Source organism: Anastrepha obliqua, chromosome 5 (genome assembly GCF_027943255.1).
Source record: "Anastrepha obliqua isolate idAnaObli1 chromosome 5, idAnaObli1_1.0, whole genome shotgun sequence".
NCBI classification, from domain to species: Eukaryota; Metazoa; Arthropoda; class Insecta; order Diptera; family Tephritidae; genus Anastrepha; species Anastrepha obliqua.
Window position 1 is genome coordinate 13,927,818 of NC_072896.1, and position 19,991 is coordinate 13,947,808.

At 35.0% G+C, this 19,991-nt stretch overlaps 1 protein-coding gene across 2 annotated transcripts in view; it reads left to right on the forward strand.

The window, feature by feature from the left end:
* The first annotated feature begins 1,560 nt into the window (after positions 1–1,560).
* The window catches only part of LOC129247030 (ethanolamine-phosphate cytidylyltransferase), a 45,342-nt gene continuing 26,911 nt past the window's right edge, over positions 1,561–19,991 (forward strand). The window contains exon 1 of one of the 2 annotated variants that reach the window (XM_054885892.1): positions 1,561–2,126. In XM_054885892.1, coding sequence (XP_054741867.1) covers positions 1,960–2,126 — 167 coding nt within the window. In that variant the 5' untranslated portion in view covers positions 1,561–1,959. The remainder of the gene's footprint in view (positions 2,127–19,991) is intronic. The other variant, XM_054885893.1, reaches the window with a different exon arrangement.

Here is a 19,991-nt window from a genome sequence, read left to right on the forward strand (position 1 = left end):
GACTGTTAAGTATGCTTATGAATTGTACCAGCTCCTTCTGAGGGAGTGATTGAAAGTCTTCATCTGTAAGCATGAACTTGTGCTGGTGTTAGTTATGCCTAATTTATGTAAGTGCAGGTGAAGTGACCCGTGAGGGCGCCTGTGAGAGTGCGAATGCTCTTTTTGTTTAACGTGAGGGTCATGTTAGCTCTTTTAGCGTTGAAACTTAGGAACTTTTTGGAGTGTCTAAGACCCTCTACGTTGTTCCAATGCTGCTCTAATAGAGTTTTGGTCCAGTATTTTACTTTTTGTTTTAGGCTGTTTTTGTTAAATCCAAACATGGGACTAGGCCCGTTGAAATTTTCATCTGCCCCTTTTTTGGCTTGAAAGTCTGCCTTTTCGTTGCTGTCATATCCCTCATGTCCTGGTACCCAAATTAATGAGACATTGTTGTATTTGCATATGCCTTCTTATTGATTATTATTAATTCGATTTACTTGAAGAATTTAAAATAAAATCGAGTTTGTTAATAATACCTATTGTTTTAATGTTATTATTATTTTTTGACGTGATAACGTTTTATAATTCTATGTAGCCGGCTGCACGCACCAAAAAATGCGTCGTTATCTTGCTCATGCGTCGTTCCCTTGCTTGAACAGCATGTTATGTTATGTTATGTTATGTTATGTTATGTTATGTTATGTTATGTTATGTTATGTTATGTTATGTTATGTTATGTTATATTATGTTATGTTATGTTATATTATGTTATGTTATGTTAAAGTATATTATGTTATGTTAATGTTAACTCATTCTCTATATCCATACAAAATATCTATCAAACAAATAAAATTAAAATTTTCTTTTGAAAAATGCAACCATTCAATCAGTATTTTCTTATGACGTTATCACGTTAAACTATCGTCAGTAAACCGACTTTACAGACAACCTCTTTTTTCTAAAACTTCCATAATTGTCCACTATTGCTTCCATCTGGTATCAACACTCCGGCTTGGTTCCAGATTGCTATTTTTACAATAGTTTTTGCAACAGCATCTTATATGCTCGTGATGGTAATTATATAGAAATTTATGCATTTCCGCAAGACGGCCTTTTCAACTGCAGTCCTTTGAATGATTGTGTTCAGTCTTCTTTGAGCTAAAAGGTGGATTTGGGGTGCTTATTATTGATTATAATAACTATTTTATCTAATTAGAGGCCTATGCTTATTGTTACTTTAGTTCAACCTAACCTAACTTTTAATTTTTGCTTACGAAAACTGACTATTTTGACACTCTTCTTAGTTCACTTACACACCTCAAAACTATCTTTGCCAATATGATAGAATTCAATATTCTATAAGGATATTTCAAAATTTAATATATTTATATAATATTTTTCCGGCAAAAATAAATGTGTACTGCGGCAGCCCTTTCAGCTCGAAGTCAGCTGTTGCACAGGGTATCGTTTCTTTAGTACTTTACATTTCTACTACGCTTATACTCAAAAAAGGTGACATATGTGTTTCTTGTTTCTTTTTTTTCCTTATGAGAACCACTTCAACGTGTTTCTTGTTGTTGCGCCAGTGTGCTTTTCCACTGAATTTTGATACAAAGTGGAAGGCAATAAAAAAGGTTTAAATAAATTACTCAGCAAACAATTGACGAAGTAGTTGCGCGTTTTGGCATATATAAAATAAAAGTGGTCAAGTATAAATAATTCTTTCACAGTTCTTAAGTTGTGCGGTTGTGTTTTTTCGTATTCGTACAACATTGTGCAAGTCAAAGTATATATTACAATAAGAATTGTTGTTAACTTGTTTCGACAAGAAAATACGATTATAGAAGGCGGAAGAAATTCTCTGAAAGAAAAGCTACAAGCGATTTTATAATAAAAAGAAAATTCTTGCAGAAATCGAAAAATCAATTAGTGTGAAAAGCGGCTGTTGCATTCGGTAAAAAAAGAAAGAAAGACAAGAAAATGAGTGAAAAAGTGAGTCAAGCGCTGCACAATGGAATCAACAACGCCCAGGTGGCGACCGGCGAAGGGCCTAGTAATAGTAACGGCCAAAGTCAAGATCAGCAACAGCAAACAACTGACCAACCTCCGGTTGAGAAAAAAGAAGTGCGCGTCTGGTGCGATGGATGGTGAGTCACTCCATTAGTTTGATTTTCTTGTATTTTCATAAAACAGTGAAAATTGTGTGTAATACATAATTTTCCATTTGCCTACATATATTTGTGTGTAGGAATTTCTTAATGTACACTTACGCAATACTTTCATTTTATGGAATCATTGGAAATGGTTTGAGTTTGATAACCTAAATTTCTAAACAGAGGGTGTGCATGAGAATGTATGCCACATTTTAGAGTGCACTTGTAGACAAATTCTTCTCAATGCGCTACTGATAGTATAAAATGAGAATGGAAAATTGCTCAGAATTCATGAAAGAGACGCTTTTATTACTTGTTAACAATAACAAATTTCAATCACAAATTTAAAAATTTTATTTTTTGGTAAACTAAAGTTGACTATTTGTGCATATGTGTACTCCTATGTATGCATGCATGTGTGTGTATTGTTTGTCGTGACCATCAGCGAATTGAGAGCATGAGTATCAGTAAAAGATAAAAAAAAAAATAGAATATGTATTTGTTGCATTTGCATGTGTCCTTGACCTTAGCTCTGGCATAGGTATTGCTGCTATGGCGCAAACCGCACCAGTTATCAGATTGTTTTTGCAAAGCAAGTCAGGGTCAGTCATACAATAAGCGAAGTTAGTCATTTACCAGTTTGATGGTAATGCACATGCATATGTACAAATACATACTACATAATACGTCAGTGGTTCCGCTATGCTTTGATAAGACATGAGATGTTCCGAGTTGGCAAAACATGTGAAATGATAGCACTTCATATGCCATTCTCCATACAAAATGTTTTAAATTCTTTTAAACGTGTTTAAGACTTCAAGTGCGATTTTAACCTATTTGCACTTGTTTGCTGTTTTCCGGTTGAGATACGACATATACATATTTTTTATCAGCTTTTCCGCGACCACTTTGCTAATGATGTGAATTCCTTTTTGTGAACGTTAAAGATAATTAGTGTCGGTGCTATACATACATATATAAGTATATACATATATTTTTTTATTTTATTTATTGCGAGCGGGACACTGTGCTAAGGTTTGTTTTTTTGGTTGCGGTGTATCTCAAAGATTTCTTCCTATTTCATGCTATATACATACATATGTACATACATACATATTTGGTTTAGTTTATATCCGCTTGTTGATGTAGAAAGTCGAGTGTACTGTGAATTCTATAAGCATAATTTTCAAGTAAATCATATCCGCCCACGATTATGCATTTAAACAAACACTGATTTCATGTACATATGCACATACAGTGGTGGCCTTATAATTAGAAACGATGTGCATATTTTTGGAAGACGTGCACTGTGAATTATGAGCACCGTTATTCTTAGAATAGGCGATGAACATTGTAGTTAGAAAAACACGTTCATATTTGATGGTTGATTCCTGAAAAAATTCACATTGTTTCTCTGATTGTGTTTCTTGGCTGGCCACAAAATTAGAAACGCGCAGTTTTTTCTTAAATTTTCTATATTTATCTTGGAGGTAGTGTTAAAGTAAGTATACTGAAAAAAATCCATAGATTAGCTTTTCTAATTTTAGTTCATCTCAATTGTTAGAATGGGTAAGAAAAAGTCATGCTCCCCGAAATTGAGGGAGCTAATTGTACAGTGTTACAAAAAGGAAAAAATTTCAATGTCGGCAATCGCACAAAGGTTTGGCTGCTCCAAAAAGGAGCAATTCATTTGTATAAAAAAACGAGGAACTTTGAAACCCCAGCCAGGAAGCCTAGACCTCGAAAAACAACTCCAACGGATGATAGGCATATTTGTAGGACCAGCAAGACCAACCCTTTTATGTCTTCGCATGATATAAAAGCCGAAGTTGCAGAGCAATTAAACGTAGAAGTCTCCGCTCGGACGATAAGAAGGCGCTTAAAGAGGCGGGACTACGTGGGTGCATCGCACAAAAAAACACCGCATGTGTCAAAAAAAAATATTATGAAGCGGTTACGATTTTTTAAGGAAATGCTCAAAAAAGATTCGAGATTCTGGAATAGAGTTCTCTGGAGTGACGAATCGAAATTCAATTTATTCCAATCTGATGGAAGGCGTGAGGCGTCCTCCAGGCAAAGCTTTGGACCCCAGGTATACTGTGAAAACAGTGAAACACGGTGCCGGATCTATTATGGTCTGGGGAGCATTTTCTTGGCGTGGCGTGGGCCCAATTGTGCGCATTGACTGAATCATGGACCAACATCAATATAAAACCATTCTGGAAAATGTAATGGAACCATATTCCTTTGAGAACATGCCGGTTCACTACATTTTCCAACATGACAATGATCCAAAGCACACTTCACGGTTAGTAAAGCGTTGACTTTGGGATCAAAATATTGATGTTTTGGACTGACCACCGCAAAGTCATGATCTCAACCCAATTGAGAACTTATGGGCAATTATGAAACGAGATCTCAAGGACAAAAGTCCGAGAAATAATAATGAATTGTTTCAATTGGTGCAGCGATGCTGGGAGAGCATATCTGTTGAAAGATGCCAAAATTTAATACAAAGCTTGCCGAGAAGACTGCAAAATGTTATACAAAATAAGGGTTATCCCACAAAATATTAAAATTATGCTAATTTTGTTGAACTTTTTGAAGATATTTTTATGTTTTCCTTGTCGTTTCTAATTATTTGACCAAGATGAATTTGTTTTTAGTATTAAGTTTATTTTTTTTTTAGGATTGCAGTAATGGTGAACATTTTTTATGTTAAACTGAAAGACTACTTGTTTTTGTATTATTTCTAATAAAAAAAAATTATGTGGAATAAATTTTAAAATTGTACTAGTAAAATCAAATGCTGCTATCTCGTTTCTAATTATAAGGCCACCACTGTACATACATATGTATACATACAGTGGCGGACAAAACATTTGGAACTAATAATAATAACTTTATAATCGTAAACGATTTCAATTATTATCAAACATTTAGGCGCAGAGCAGTTAAAAACCCATTTATTTCACGAAAAATTGAACTAAAACGTTTTAATTTGTTCAGAATTTATTAATTGGTCAGTGAAGTGCAGGACCACTCTCAACAATAACAACCACTCTACTATTTGCTTATGAATCCAAATTTAATTTGAAATATTCTGATGAAATGACGACCAACCACGAAATAAGATTACAGAAAATTAGAGATCCGTCTTATTGTACAGGTGCACTTAAGCATGGCGTAGGGATTTGCCACTGCACACCTGCACCGAATAAACAACATAATGGAACGATTTAAAAATATTCTTGAAAGTGCAATGCTTCGCCATGAAGAGTGTAATATGCCACTTTCATGGTTGTTCCAATAGGATAAAGGCCCGAAGCACACCGCAAACCTAGTAAGAAATCGGTTGGTAACTGAAGAAATGGCCAGCTCAGTTACCCCACCTTAACCCTTTGGGTACTTTTGACGTCTGAGGCACGTCATGCACTTGTTTGTCCTAGGAGCGGATGGTGTGTTTTGTTTTTATTACTTTATTTTTGTTTTGCAATTCTAATCAACTGAAGTCACCAAATATCAACCCAAGGGTTTGATCCAATAAATGTGGAAAATAGTGAGAAATAGGTAATAGAAGGATTGGCATTGAGGGTGTCACTATTGCCAAAAATAAGTTATTTTTAATAATTGCTCCCACATCCACCGTATTCGCCAGATTTGGCTCCCATCAACTACTGGCTGTCCGCAGACCCAAGAAAAAATGCTTGACGGCAAGAAATTTTGCTCGAATGAAGAGCAATACTGAGGGGTATTTTGAGGCAAAAGATAAATCATTCTACGCTCGCGCAAAAGTGGTATTGAAATGCTAGAGAAGCGCTGGAATTATTGCGTTGTTCATGATGGAAATTATGTTGATGAATAAAGACTTTTATTAGTCCAGTGGTTGGCATCATCATCGGGCACTGCCTAAAGCGAATACAGGGAAAGCGTATGTGTATGGGCTACAATGATTTCTGTTGCAGCAGCCGGAACGAGGAGGACAGTCGGTTCTACGTTACTGAAACGGCCCGGATTTATATCCGGCCAAGAACTGTCACTCCAGCAGCATTCCCCGTATGTAAATATGGGGAATGTTTATGCTGCTACAACAACAAGAAAAACGGGAGGGGGAGGGGGAGAGTGTTGAAAACTTTTTCAGTCACGTGCTTTTGCCAAACTTGCAAGTCTTGCTCTTGCTGTCTAAACTCTGATGCTGGACAGCGTAGATTTGGAATCTGTAACCATCCACAATTTTTCAACATTTATCAAAGAGACAAAATGCTTTCACGTTCCCATGACAGTTGGTTCTGCGTAACCGAAACGACAGGGATTTATATCCGGCCAAGGACTGTTCGACTATTCGAGCAACACTCCTCATACATGTATGGGGAATGTTTTTGCTGCTACAACAAAAACAACAAAAAGTGGTTTCACTAAATCGGAAATTAGAGCGGGAGACTTATGCCCAAACCAGTGTTACCACAATGGGTCTCCAGGCCTAATGGCCCCTCTACATTTTTTTAGAGAGTGGCAACCTAACCTTCACGTAATAATGGAATTTTTTTTATTTTTTAATCAATTGTTACATCCAGAGCCAGAAATATTTTTACGGATGCCGTACTCTTGTGATCCATTATTATTGATGCCTGTGCTTAACTGGAGATTTTACTACTGTTACGCGTTTGAAAGTAATTCAATTTTTACAATAAAAGGCTCATACAAATCCTTTAACATATTTTATTCTTCCCTTATGCCGAAAGCTAAAAAGATTAACCTCTCTGATTATTTTATTATAAAAAAGAAAGTTTTGTTCAGTGTCCCATTTAGTTATTTCGCTTAGTGAGTGTCAATAATATGCACCAGTCCATTATAAATATTTTGTGCGACGCTTTATGTACGTTTGTATCCAAATGTATTTTTTCGATATGTGCGAAAATGAGACTGCACTCGTTAAGCCGAACCTCCCCCTTTTTGCAATGAAACTATTTTCTCCTTCTCTTTATACACACATACACATGCATGATGTTCATACATTTGTCTACGGTACCACTTAAAGCAACAAAGCTTCGCTATTGATTATATGGAATTAAAAGGCATGTCATTGCGAAACTGCATCGCAATGAAATCACCTCTGCTACCACTAAGGAATAAGTTAATTTTTAATTAGCCAAGCAGCTTGCCAATTTGCATGCATACTTAGCTATTTTTTATGGCGGAAAATTTTTCTAATATTTTGCAATAAAAATAAACAATTTTCTGAACTCTGTTCTTTAATTTATACATCTGTATTCACGTGGCGTATAATATGACAATTCTGCAACCGTTAATGGATGTTAAATACAGACGTTATTAATTTAGTTAGTTAGACTTTACTTTTTTTGGTATAAACAATTAAATAAATATTTTAAATCGTGCTTACAGTTTATCATAATGGATGCCTTATTTATGTTTACATATATTTTGATGTTTGTTAGGGAATTTAATAATATTCAAAGTAAAAAAACGTAGTTTATTAACTTAAGCGGTTACATACCTGTACGTCCAGCAGCGCCAAAAATGCGCTAAACGAAAAACTGTTTTTAGAATAACAAAAACTGTTTTTAGATAACAATAGAAATAAATAAAAAAAAAGTTTATACATTGTTTATTAGTAATTAAACTTTATAGAACATTTTATTTTAATTAAGAATATAAAAAATCACCTGACCCAAATTACATTGAAAAAAAGTTGCTCCACGGTCTACATCATTTCTCCTTGAAATGTTGATGGATCTGTAAAAAGTAAAAAAAAAAAATTGTAAAATTGAATAAAAATTCTTGTAAAACTAGTTATAGTCTGTCATAAATGTCACACTTTAATTATGTTTATAAAATTTTTTAATAAAAATATCAAAAATCCAGCTCGACAGACTATAGAATGTTTAAAAAGCAAACCGCATGAAAAAATATTAAAAACTGTATGAGTTATCATGCAGACCGTGCCGGAAAAAGTAGTTTCGAGAGAAAAACGAGTTTAAACTTTCCAAGTCCCTCAAACAAAGGACAGCTACCTGCGCACATCAACCTCGCGCAGGATAGTAAGTTTGTATCTATGGGGAATTTTTACAATCGACTTCCACAGAAATACACCTAAAACTCTAAAGAATAATAATCTGTAAAAAAATTGATTTTTTAAAAATTCTGGATGAATATATGTATATAAAAGTTGTATTGAAAGGTTTGCAACAAATTTTTTGTCTTGATATGATGGAATGTTCTTACTTTGGTGGTGGAGTTTTGCAGGTAGCGAAATGGTTGCTAGATCTGTTTCAGAAGAAATCACTTTGCACTATGCCACGGAAAACCGCTTTTCTAAAACGAAACCTCCATTAATTTTTTACTGGGGCTACGAAGGTTGCCTTTTGTATTTTGCGCCAAATAATGAAAACACAATAAAATAATAATACAAATGGCTTTATTGTTTTTCAAAATGTTCTTATCGCAAGTACTTTTGCCACTCAGAAGTGAATGCCTCCAAAACGAGCTGTTTAAAGGATGCAGGCGTTGAAAAATGTTGACCGCACATTTTAGTTTTTTGATGTTAGGGAACAAAAAATATCATTAGGTGCCAAATTAGAGCTGTAAGACGGATGACCCATTAAAACTATAATATATTTCTGGAAGCCGATAAGGAGATCACGCATTTTCTTGGAGAAGGCTGATTCATCTGATGCGGTTGGATTTCCTTAATTGCCCGAAAACTTCTTGCAAACAAATGGTTGTGTTCCACTCAGAATTGACTGTTTGAAGTTTCACTAGTGGCACAGTTGCTTTAAAGTGCTTCGGCGTACAACTTTTGTTGGATTAAGCCCGTCTTGGAACACTCGAGAATGCTGCTGGAGTGACAGGTCCTTTGCCGGATGTAAGTCCGGGTCATTCCGGTAACGTAGAACCGAATGTACCAGGTGTATAAGCTTAAATCCGCTGTTTTTTAGTAAAAAAAAACCCATTTTTTTATAGAAAGCAAAAAAATAATTTATTCAAAGTATTTGCCCTCGCTAGCTATACATTTTTCCCATCTCTCGGGCAATTTGTGTATACCACGCCAAAAGAATTCTTCATCTTTCGAGGCGAACCACTCGTCAAGCCATTTCCGGACGTCTTCGTACGAATCGAAGTGCTGTTCGGCGAACGCGTGACCCATCGATGAAAACAGATGATAGTCCGAAGGGGCCAGGTCTGGTGAATAAGCGGGATGAGGTAGCACCTCCCAATTGATTGTCTCCAAGTAGTTTTGGACCATTCTTGACGTGTGCGATGGGGCGTTGTCGTGGAGGAAAATCAGCTTCTCATGTCTTTGTTCATAACGAGGCCTTTTTTCACGCAAAGCACGGCGCAATTTGATGAGTTGTTGGTGGTAGCGATGAGAATTAACAGTTTCACCAGGTTTCAACAGCTCATAGTAAACGACACCCTGCTGATCCCACCAAACGCACAGCATCGTCTTGCGTCCAAAGCGATTAGGTCTTGATGAAGAAGTTGATGGTTGGCCGGGATCGACCCATGATTTTTTTCGTTTAGGATTCTCAAAGTATATCCACTTTTCATCGCTAGTCACCACAAGATGCAGGAACGACTTTCTTTTATGCCTAGCCAGCAAGATTTCGCATGTGTTTTGGCGTCGCTCCATCTGTCTATCGTTCAATTCATGGGGTACCCATTTTCCGACTTTTTGGACCTTTCCCATGGCACGTAAACGCATGGAAATGGCTGGTTGAGTGACACCTAACTGCTCGGCAAGCATTTTTTGCGATTGGGTATCGTCCTCATCTAAAAGAGCCTGCAATTCATGGTCCTCAACTTTTCTGGACCGATTTTCACGCTTCTTGTCACTCAAGTCAAAATGGCCGCCTTTGAACCGACGAAACCAGTCTCTGCAAGTTATTTCCGATAATGCACTGTCACCATAGGCCTCCACAAGCATTCGATGCGATTCGGCAGCCGATTTCTTCAAATTAAAGCAAAAAAGTAGAGCTTCCCGCATATGCTCTTTTTTTGGCACAAAATTAGACATGATTACGCAAGGAAAAAAGTGTGTTGCTGTATGAAATCACTGATGATGTGCAGTGATTGATGTAAACAGGTGTCGAACCCATGCAAAAAAAATATGGCATTTCTATGGTAACTTGATATGCTCACTAACGCCATCTACGAGCAATCAGCGGATTTAAGCTTATACACCTGGTATAATTCTTTTTCTTAAAACGTTTTATTTGTGTGAGCAAAATGCAGTTATAAGTAACCATTTTGAGCATAAACAAAATATTTTTTTTTGTCTATTTTTAACAATATTCTTGATTCGGCTAGAAGAGATTTCTCAAACTAAATTCACTAACTAATAGGGAGGCTAAGATACTTTAATTATTGAAAAAAAAAATTTAAAAAAAAAATTTTAAAAAGAAAAAAAATTAAAAAATTAAAAGAAAAAAAAATTAAAAAAAATAATTAAAAGAAAAATTAAAAAAATAATTAAAAGAAAAAATTAAAAAACAAAATATAAAAAAAAAATAAATAATATAAATAACATTAAAAATATAAAAAAAAATTAAAAAAAAAATTAACAAAAAAATTAAAAAAAAAAAAAATTAATAGAAAAAAAAATTAAAAGAAAAAAAATTAAAAAAAAAAATTTAAAGAAAAAAATTAAAAAAAAAAAAAAAGAAATTATAAAAAATAGCATATTCTGCCATGTTATACATAGTTAGTTCTGGAATTATTCGTAGAAAATTATTTAAATTAAATAACGTTTTCTGTGCTAACAGTCCTTGGCCGAATATAAATTTAGGCCACCTCAGTTCCTGCGATTGAACTATTTTGCTTAAGTTCATGAGCGCTTTTAATATGACTCATTTTACTGTTTTTTTCTTTAATACTATTTTTAAATATTTAAATGCTATTAATCTTGAGTGCAAATAAATAAAATACGCACTTAAACATGAAAAATAAAAGCTCTAGCATTTCAATCCCACATAAATACACACGTACATATATTTGTAAATAAATAAATTATAAATACCCATAGTAATCTTTAGAAATGTAAACTGCGAAATAAATCTTACACTGCGGCATCAACAAATATGTATGCATTTCCTCTTGATTCATTTTGTTTATCTATTTTTGGCTGAATGTGATTTCTAAATTGTGGCGTGATGTGTGCAGGAACATGATGGGATGTGTGTGGTATAAAAGTAATAATAATAATAATAATAATAACAATTGACGCTAAACCCTTTGCGTCGTGACGAGCTTCTTCTCCTATTTGTAGTGCGCGGTTTGATTTTTTGCCTCAAATGGAGGAGCCCAACAATTTTACGCCGCCCCGAGCGACAAATGGGCGGCATTTCCCGTATATGTATGGGGAATGTTTATGCTGCTACAGCAACATCAGATGATGTTTTTTGTGAAGAGCTTTTTCATGGCAGAAAAACTTTCGTAGGTTTGCCATTACTTGCCGAGAGGCGACAGCTATTAGAAAAACAAAGAAATTGTTTTTATCATTTGTTGTTTCATGCTCGGGGTCTCGAGCGTGGGCTCTATTGAATGGTAGTCACGCACCAGCCCATACGGCTAAGTGTTATTATTTACAAACAGATTGTCGCTGATTGAAATTTCATTGCTTTTATTCCCCTTAGACTTGACTTTCTTTACTCATCGTACATTCATATGTATGCATGCATGAATTTGTTAGTGGCCGAAAAGGGGAAACTATTAAACAGTTTTTAGCATTTCTTTTCGGTGCTTCCGATTAATGCTCTTTGAAGTGTATATAGTAATAGCGCGCTGCTAATATTGTGAGTAAAGGTGTATACTCGTATAAATACAGTCAGCGTCGAAAGAAATGTGGCGTACGTATTGATAATTTTGACTATTTATTTATTTATTTTGCAATTTATTTTGAATGCATGAATAAGTTCGTGCGGTTTTTTTCGAAATTTGAAACTTTATTGACGTAAAATGGTTACAAATTTAATATTCAAAGTATTGTCCATCGCTTACTACTACTGTTTCCCATCTTTCTGGCAATTCACGGATTCCCTTTGTGAAAAATTCGGTCGGTTTTGCCGCAATCCACGAATCGATCCATTTTTTGACTTCATCGTAATTACGGAAGTGCTGGTCAGCCAGGCCATGTTGCATCGATCGGAAGAGATAGTAATCGGATGGCGCAAGGTCTGGACTATACGGCGGGTGGGGTAGGACATCCCATTTGAGCGTTTCTAAGTATGTTTTGACCACTTGTGCAACATGTGGCCGAGCATTGTCATGTTGCAAAATAACTTTGTCGTGTCTATCGGCTTATTGCGGCCGTTTTTCTCGCAGTGCTCGGCTCAAACGCATCAATTGTCGTCGGTAGACATCCCCCGTAATCGTTTCATTCGGTTTCAGTAGCTCATAATACACAACACCCAGCTGGTCCCACCAGATACACAGCATAACCTTCAGGCCATGAATATTCTGCGCCGACGTCGATGTTGAAGCATGGCCAGGGTATCCATACGTTGCCCGACGTTTTGGATTGTCGTAATGGACCCACTTTTCATCGCCAGTCACAATTCGATGCAAAAAACCCTTTCTTTTGTGCCGTTGAAGCAGTTGTTCGCATGCCATAAAACGGCGTTCAACGTCTCTTGGCTGCAATTCATACGGCACCCAATGGCCTACCTTTCGGATCATTCCCATGGCTTTTAAACGTTTGGAAATGGTTGATTGATCAACTCCCAAAGTTTTTGCAACCTCTTCTTGCGTTTGAGCCGGATCTTGATCGAGCAATTCCTCCAATTCGGTATCCATGAACTTTGGCGGCGCACCCTCGCGTTCTTCGTCTTCCAAGCCAAAATCACCACTTTTAAAGCGTGCAAACCACTTCTGGCACGTTCACTCAGCTAGAGCATGCTCACCATAAACTTCCACCAAGATACGATGACTTTCGGCTGCTTTTTTCTTCATATTAAAATAATGAAGAAGAATTCCCCGCAAAAACACATTATTTGGCACGAAATTCGACATTTTCAAGTGTGGTAAAAATATTGTTGTTTACGCTTCAAATAAAAAACTTATACTGACGTTTGTGCCTTATGACAGTAGCTCTCCAATGAATGTTTGGAAATGTGGATCGATGGAATAATAATCAAGTTACGCCATCTGTTGTAAAACCGCACGAACTTATTCATAGTCCTATTAGTTCATACTACAAAAAAAAACCATGTAAAACAAAGTTGCGAACTTTGTGTAAAATTTAGCCAAATATTCATAAAAATTTTAAACTTCTTACTCAGAATTTTTAGAAAATTTTCGGGTATGCAGCTTTATAGGTCATTGAATTTTGGTGTAAAATTTAGAATTAGTTTCAAGTAGTTCAAAACCCGCGTTGATTTTTTAATGACTTTTCTGCTGACGGTGTTGGGTGTTGTCTTCCATAAAAAACTGTGCAGTAGTTAAATTAAAAATTAACGTTGTTTTTTTCCTACAGATCCCTTTACTATAGACACTTTATGTCACTAAACTTTTGGTTGGATTCCAAAATTCTCAATCCGGTACAAAATGAGCCACCCTAATGTACATACATACCAATTCAATTTATATTACCCGTGGCTGCTATGCGCATTTTGCTTTGAACACAAAACCGATTTCCGCTCACATAAAGCGTTTTACCCCATTTCTGGGCTTTGTACTTCCATTTTATTCCGTCCTAACTAGAGCTAGTTAAATGAAGAAAATGCACAAGACTGCGACAAAACAAAAATTCTCTAAAGGCATACAGATACCTGTAAACGGCCATATTTTCCCTGATTTATATTAAAATTATTTAAAATGAAGAAGTCAATATATTTTTTTCAAAATTGGCATACAGCTTATTTATACATAAAATTATTTACAATTTTTATTTTATTTTCATGTACACTCAATTCTTCCAAGAAGGTCGCAGCGGGGCTTCTCAATCGGCGGACATTGTAACATCGCCGTCAGTGACCTGAATACAAAAGCCAAAAATTTGTTTGCCAAAAATTCGCGGAATAAAATGCTTCAAAAAACAAAAAAAAAAATGAATTTAAATCAGTTCCATCTTTGACCTTGACCCTTTGACCTTAAGACTTCAACTTTATTATATTAAAATTCAATGATTTATAAAACTGCATACCTGAAAAAATTCTTCTAAAAATTCTGAGAAGGAAGTGTACAAATTTTGACGAATTTTTGCAAATTTTACACAAAGCTTTGCTTTATCTGATTTTAGTTGTAGTATGAACTGTGAAAGAATAATTGAAATTCAAAAGTAAATAAACAAACAGTCAAAACTTGTCAATATACATATGGTATACACTTTCTTTTGACGTTGACTGTACATGAATGTACGTTGGCCGAACTGGCTGAGGTTGGTCCTCAGTGCAGCCATTCATGTCTTGTTGATTGTGGTGTGGTGCGTTAAAATAATGCATGTAGATACGCAAAAATCACGTGATGTGACTGACCACCTCATCACACCATCTTGTACAACAACAAAAATAATTAGACACATTGCGCATGTCTGGCAACTTGATTAAAAAACTCATTTGCTTATTTAAGCAGTTTGGTTGGTTTTAAATTTCGCAAATAAGGGAAGGGGGTGAGAAGAGTGGAATGTCGCAAATTTAGGAAATTAATGAAATCATTATTTTATCTAAGCTCCTAAATTTTTATTTGAAATCGGAGAACATCTAAATTAGAGAATATTTAAACCAAAGAAGATCATTCCCCACGATAGCCGGTTCTACGTTATTGTAGCGATGCAGATTTAAATTTTCAGCAGCATTCTCCAAAAATGTATCGTGCATGCTGTGGCAATAACAACAATAACAGTGGGAAGATCCAGAGACAATGTCTGTATGACTCGTATGATTTCATTAATAATCAAAATATAATTTTTTTTGGATATTAATAGCATTTCCTTTATTATGTCAATGGTGGATCCAGAATTTCAACAAAGGGACAAAAATTTCTATGCTTTTTAAAATTAAGTTTTTGAATAAAAATACATCTGATTACAAATAATAAAAAATACAACTTTTTTCTCTCTGCCTACGCATTTTAAACGAGTTGAATTCATTCGACGACGACTCGAAGTAAAAGTTACGTACGGCAAGGCTTAAATTCGTTTACGGAATATTTCTTCGTAAATCGTATTCTCCAGACTGAGTTGACGCAATTATTTTTTTTCACAATTTGAAGATGTGGTTTGGCGGTAGATACAAATATTTTGTCGAATAAAAAGTTGATCGATGAAGCAAATAACTAAATGCATACAATTTTGAAGGCCTCGATAAATGCTATCATTTGGCAGGCGTCGAAAAATGATTGAAACGTGGGATGATGGGTGACGAGATATGTAAAGGGGGAGGGCGGCCATGTTGAAAAATAAAATGATTTTTGGCGAGAGTTTGTTTTTATTTCATTTTGAGGGACTTCTTGCTTTCCCTTCATTTTTTTGGATCAACTGATTTCCGTCCTCCAAGCAAATTTTGATTTCTAGCAGATCCGTGTGTGTTGGGTGTAATAAATTTGTTTGCGAAGCTGTAACGGAAAAACGGCACTTTGTTCTTTTTTCCTCAATAGAAGTTGCTAGCTAGTTAAGTAACGCTAATACAAAGGCATATTTAATTAAAACAAATATTAGATTAATGTAGGCGACTTCACTGAAGTTTTGAGTAAAACACTGGATCCAAGACGGATTTATTACAGGTGATGGCATTTGCATAGTGCCCATTTACACAGGGAAACATTTCGTTCTGTGGAGAAGGGCAGCTGTAGACAGCCGCACGCTTTATGCTTTTCATTCGTATTTCCAATCTGAAAGCAATATTTGACAGTTGGTTCATTTGTTTTCTTCTTTTGCGGGAGAAAGTTCTGAGTTATGTATGTGTTGGTTTCCAATCAAACGGAAGAAATGAACGATGACAAACATCCGAACGCTGCTTGGGAAATGCCGGATTATTTTTGTTAGTAAAGTAGGTTTGATTTAAAAAAGTTATGGGTCATGTTTATGTTGAATTCTAATTTTTTCCCTTATTTCTAGATACTCAAGTTAATTTTAAGTTAATTATTTATAAATGAAGTATTTTTAATTAAATTTTTTTTTATTCCAGTACTAAAATTTATATACACATATATGAAAAAAGGGTTGGTGTTGAAATTCTGTATGTACAAAATTCTAAAAACAAAATTCTGCTTTTTAAAATTCGGCTTTTTAAAATTCCGCTTTTTTAAAATTCTGCTTTCTAAATTTCTGCTTTCTAAAATTCTGCTTTCAAAATTCTGTATTAAAATATAATGTTAACAATGTTAAAGGGGTAATGTAATTATTTAATTTATTATTATTATTATTTTTTATTATTATTCGAGATATTAAATAAAAAATAATAATAATAATTTTTTCTTCAGTTTCGATAGAATCCACAGTATTTTTGCGTAGAACTTCTTTTCGCGTGGGCGGCCTTCGGCCGCGCTTCAAAAAAATAACCCTCATCAGTCCAACTCCGGCTACGCAATCCACAGTATTTTTGCGTAGAACTCTTCTAAAAAAAAACGACAGCTGCGAAGAATTATTAAGAAAAGAAATGAATTAAGTCACACTACATATTTAAAAAGAATTCCAAAAAATATTGTAATTGACTAAACTAAAATATTGTTATCGCTTAAACATATACATATGTATGTATATTTATGGAATAAATGTTTATTTTGTTACTTCTTGTATGACGAAAATCACAAAACTTGAAAAAAGCAGAATTTTTCGCATTAAACATGCAGAATTTTGAAAAAGCAGAATTTTAGAAAGCAGAATTTTAAAAAGCAGAATTAAAAAAAAACAGAATTTTAAAAAGCAGAATTTTTTTGCAATTTACAGAATTTTGTCACACAGAATTTTGTAATACAGAATAATGACAAGCTCCCAAAAAAACGAATTATTTATTATTTTAACCACTTTGCATTCTTCATTGAAATATTTAAGAAACTGTTGATGAACATTCTCCGCTTTACATGTTAGCGGGTTGTAGAATATATCGGAACGAACCGTCAAAATGTTGCCGAAAACAATTTTGCCCGTGTGACCGCGAATTAAACATGAAAAGAGAATTTCCAATGTCTCCCTTCCAGATGTAGCCGTGTGTAAATCTGCACATATTAGTAAAAACATACATTTAGTTTGTTTTTGCTTTTTGAAATCATCACAATATTCCTCCACACTTGCCATTTCCCCTTCGCCTACATGAACGCCAAAAAAGCGTCCTTTACCCCGCTTAACTTTTTCAAGCCCAATACACTTTCATGTTTTGTTTTGCATTATTTCACTTTAGATATTTATTTGAATGATCAACTATACATTCTCAATGAGCACTAATGGCGAAGTAAACACACAGATGTAAACAAAACAAATAATTTCAACATTATTCAAATCTACGGCGTAAAATTCAGCTGGGCGGATGCCATCACCTGTAATAAATCCGACTTGGCTGGAGCTAACGTTCCCACTATAGTCGGCTCTACTACTCGGATTTACATACACGCATACATATATTTGGTTACTCCTGCAGCATTCGCAAAACATTTAGGGGAATGTTATGCTATTACAACAACATCAGGCCAACTTCCCACGCTCGTGTCTCGCTGTACAATGACGCTAATGGCGAATTCAAACAAGGTGGCGAGAACGGATGGATTGTTTGTTTGCTTTCGTTTTTGTGTTTTGAATATCAAAGTGATTGTTGATATTGTTATTTTTGACATTTGAACCGCCAAATTGCAAAAACAAAAAATGTATATGTACGTTCGTTGCAATTTTTATATGAATTTCCTTGAATGACGCTTTTGTTAAAAAATGGTTTGTTTTAGTGCTATCGCTACTTGTTTACGCGTATATAGTATGTAATTGTCTACAATAATTAAGGTCTAGTTACATAAACGAAAAGTATATTATTACATGTTTACAATGTGTTCACACGTACATATGTACATACATACATACATACATACATACATACATACATACATACATACATACATACATATTGCATATGACTACATTATGCATGTAAACATCGCACGAGCCTTAATTCTCAGCAGCTACACTATCAACAAATAGGATCCATTGGGTTTACGTACATAAACAAATGCATCTGCGCCTGTTTAAAAACAAAACAAACCAAAAATAAATTGTTAAATTAAAAAGAAGCAAACATCAATTGTAAACATGGCTGTATGTGTGGCCATTCACCCTAAACAAAAATTTTTATACAAAAGAAAATGTAGAAGTCGAATGAAATAAAAAGAAAAAAATAGAGAATATGACTTATAAATTAAAGACTTATTAGTACGCGTATGCACTAAAAAATTTGTACAATAAAACAAATATGACATCTACGTGCTGCTCTCTCAACTTTCGCACATTCCTCTATATTATCCATATTCACTAAAAAATTAAAAAAACAAAATTTTCACGGTGAATATTTATAGTATTTATTTTTTATAGTTACCAATTATTCATTCAGTGAATTCATTTTTTACTACGTGAATATGTATGCACACACACTAAGTGGTCGGTCGCAAAAATTCCTACAGCCATACATAAAAATATGCATATATATAAATACATACATACATACATATGCGTTTTTAATTCTTCCAAATAACAAAAGTATATTTGCGCTGCGCTGATAAAGCCAGATTCCAAATTCTACACAAAATCGCGTGATGTTCTTTCCTCGACGTACCATTGACGTAATGCCTTCAATTGATTAAAAATTGTATATATACATATGTATGTACATATATACGTATGTCTACACGCTTTTACACAAATCCACAAGTGTACATTTACGCGCCTTAATCTCAGTCCCTTGTTCCAATTCAATGTATATATGTAGATATATAAAAAAGGGTCTTTCAAAAGTGACGCCTAGATGTTAGTATTGAATAATTGCCATGCGTACTTTTTTGCCATGTTGTTATTGTTATTGTTGTTGCAACAGCATAAAAATTCATATACGGGGAATGCTGCTGAAGTGCCCGTCCTTGGCCGGATATAAATCCGGGTCGTACCGCTAATGCAGAACCGATTGTCGTGGGAACGTTTTTTTTGTATCATCTTTGACATTTTCCAAGTAGACAGATGTACAATTTTACCCACTAGAACAACTCCTTAAAATTATTAAATCTTATTATGAAAATGCTCCATTTTTAAGAACAACAAATTCCAAATTCCTAATTTTTTGGTGGAAATAATCAACCGAATGAGTCGACAATTCAAAGGTTGGTGAAACAATTTCAAGAAACTCTTTTTGTCGGGGTTAGAAATGGACTGGCAGAACAAAAGTGGACGTTCTGTTGAGAATTTTGCTGCTATAGCGCAAAGTGATCTCGACGTTCTCAACAATTAGGCATTCATGAATTGACTGTTTCACAGATCGGGAGGAGTAAGGGGATTTTAGAAATCTGAGAAAGCAGCTCTCAGCATTCTATAACCTCAATTCGTACTGGTACTCCGTGGGAATCTACTCAACCGTGACAGAAGACGAGGTGCCCACTCATCTAACACCCCTCTCTCTCTCTCTCTGGACCCAACCCATCGAAACAACAAGTTTCCTGGGCATACCGCGAGATGAGCTAGACAAAGACGACCGGTGATTAAACTACACTGACAGGGTAAAGGTACTGCTACAACAACAACAACAATGAGGTTTCCACTCCTTAACAACTTCCTAAACTCCCGACCCCCGAATACCACTATCGGAGTCCCATCACCTTCTATTGTAGACGAAGAGCGAAACAGCACATTATTTGAGTCTACCGTTAGATAAGTTAGAC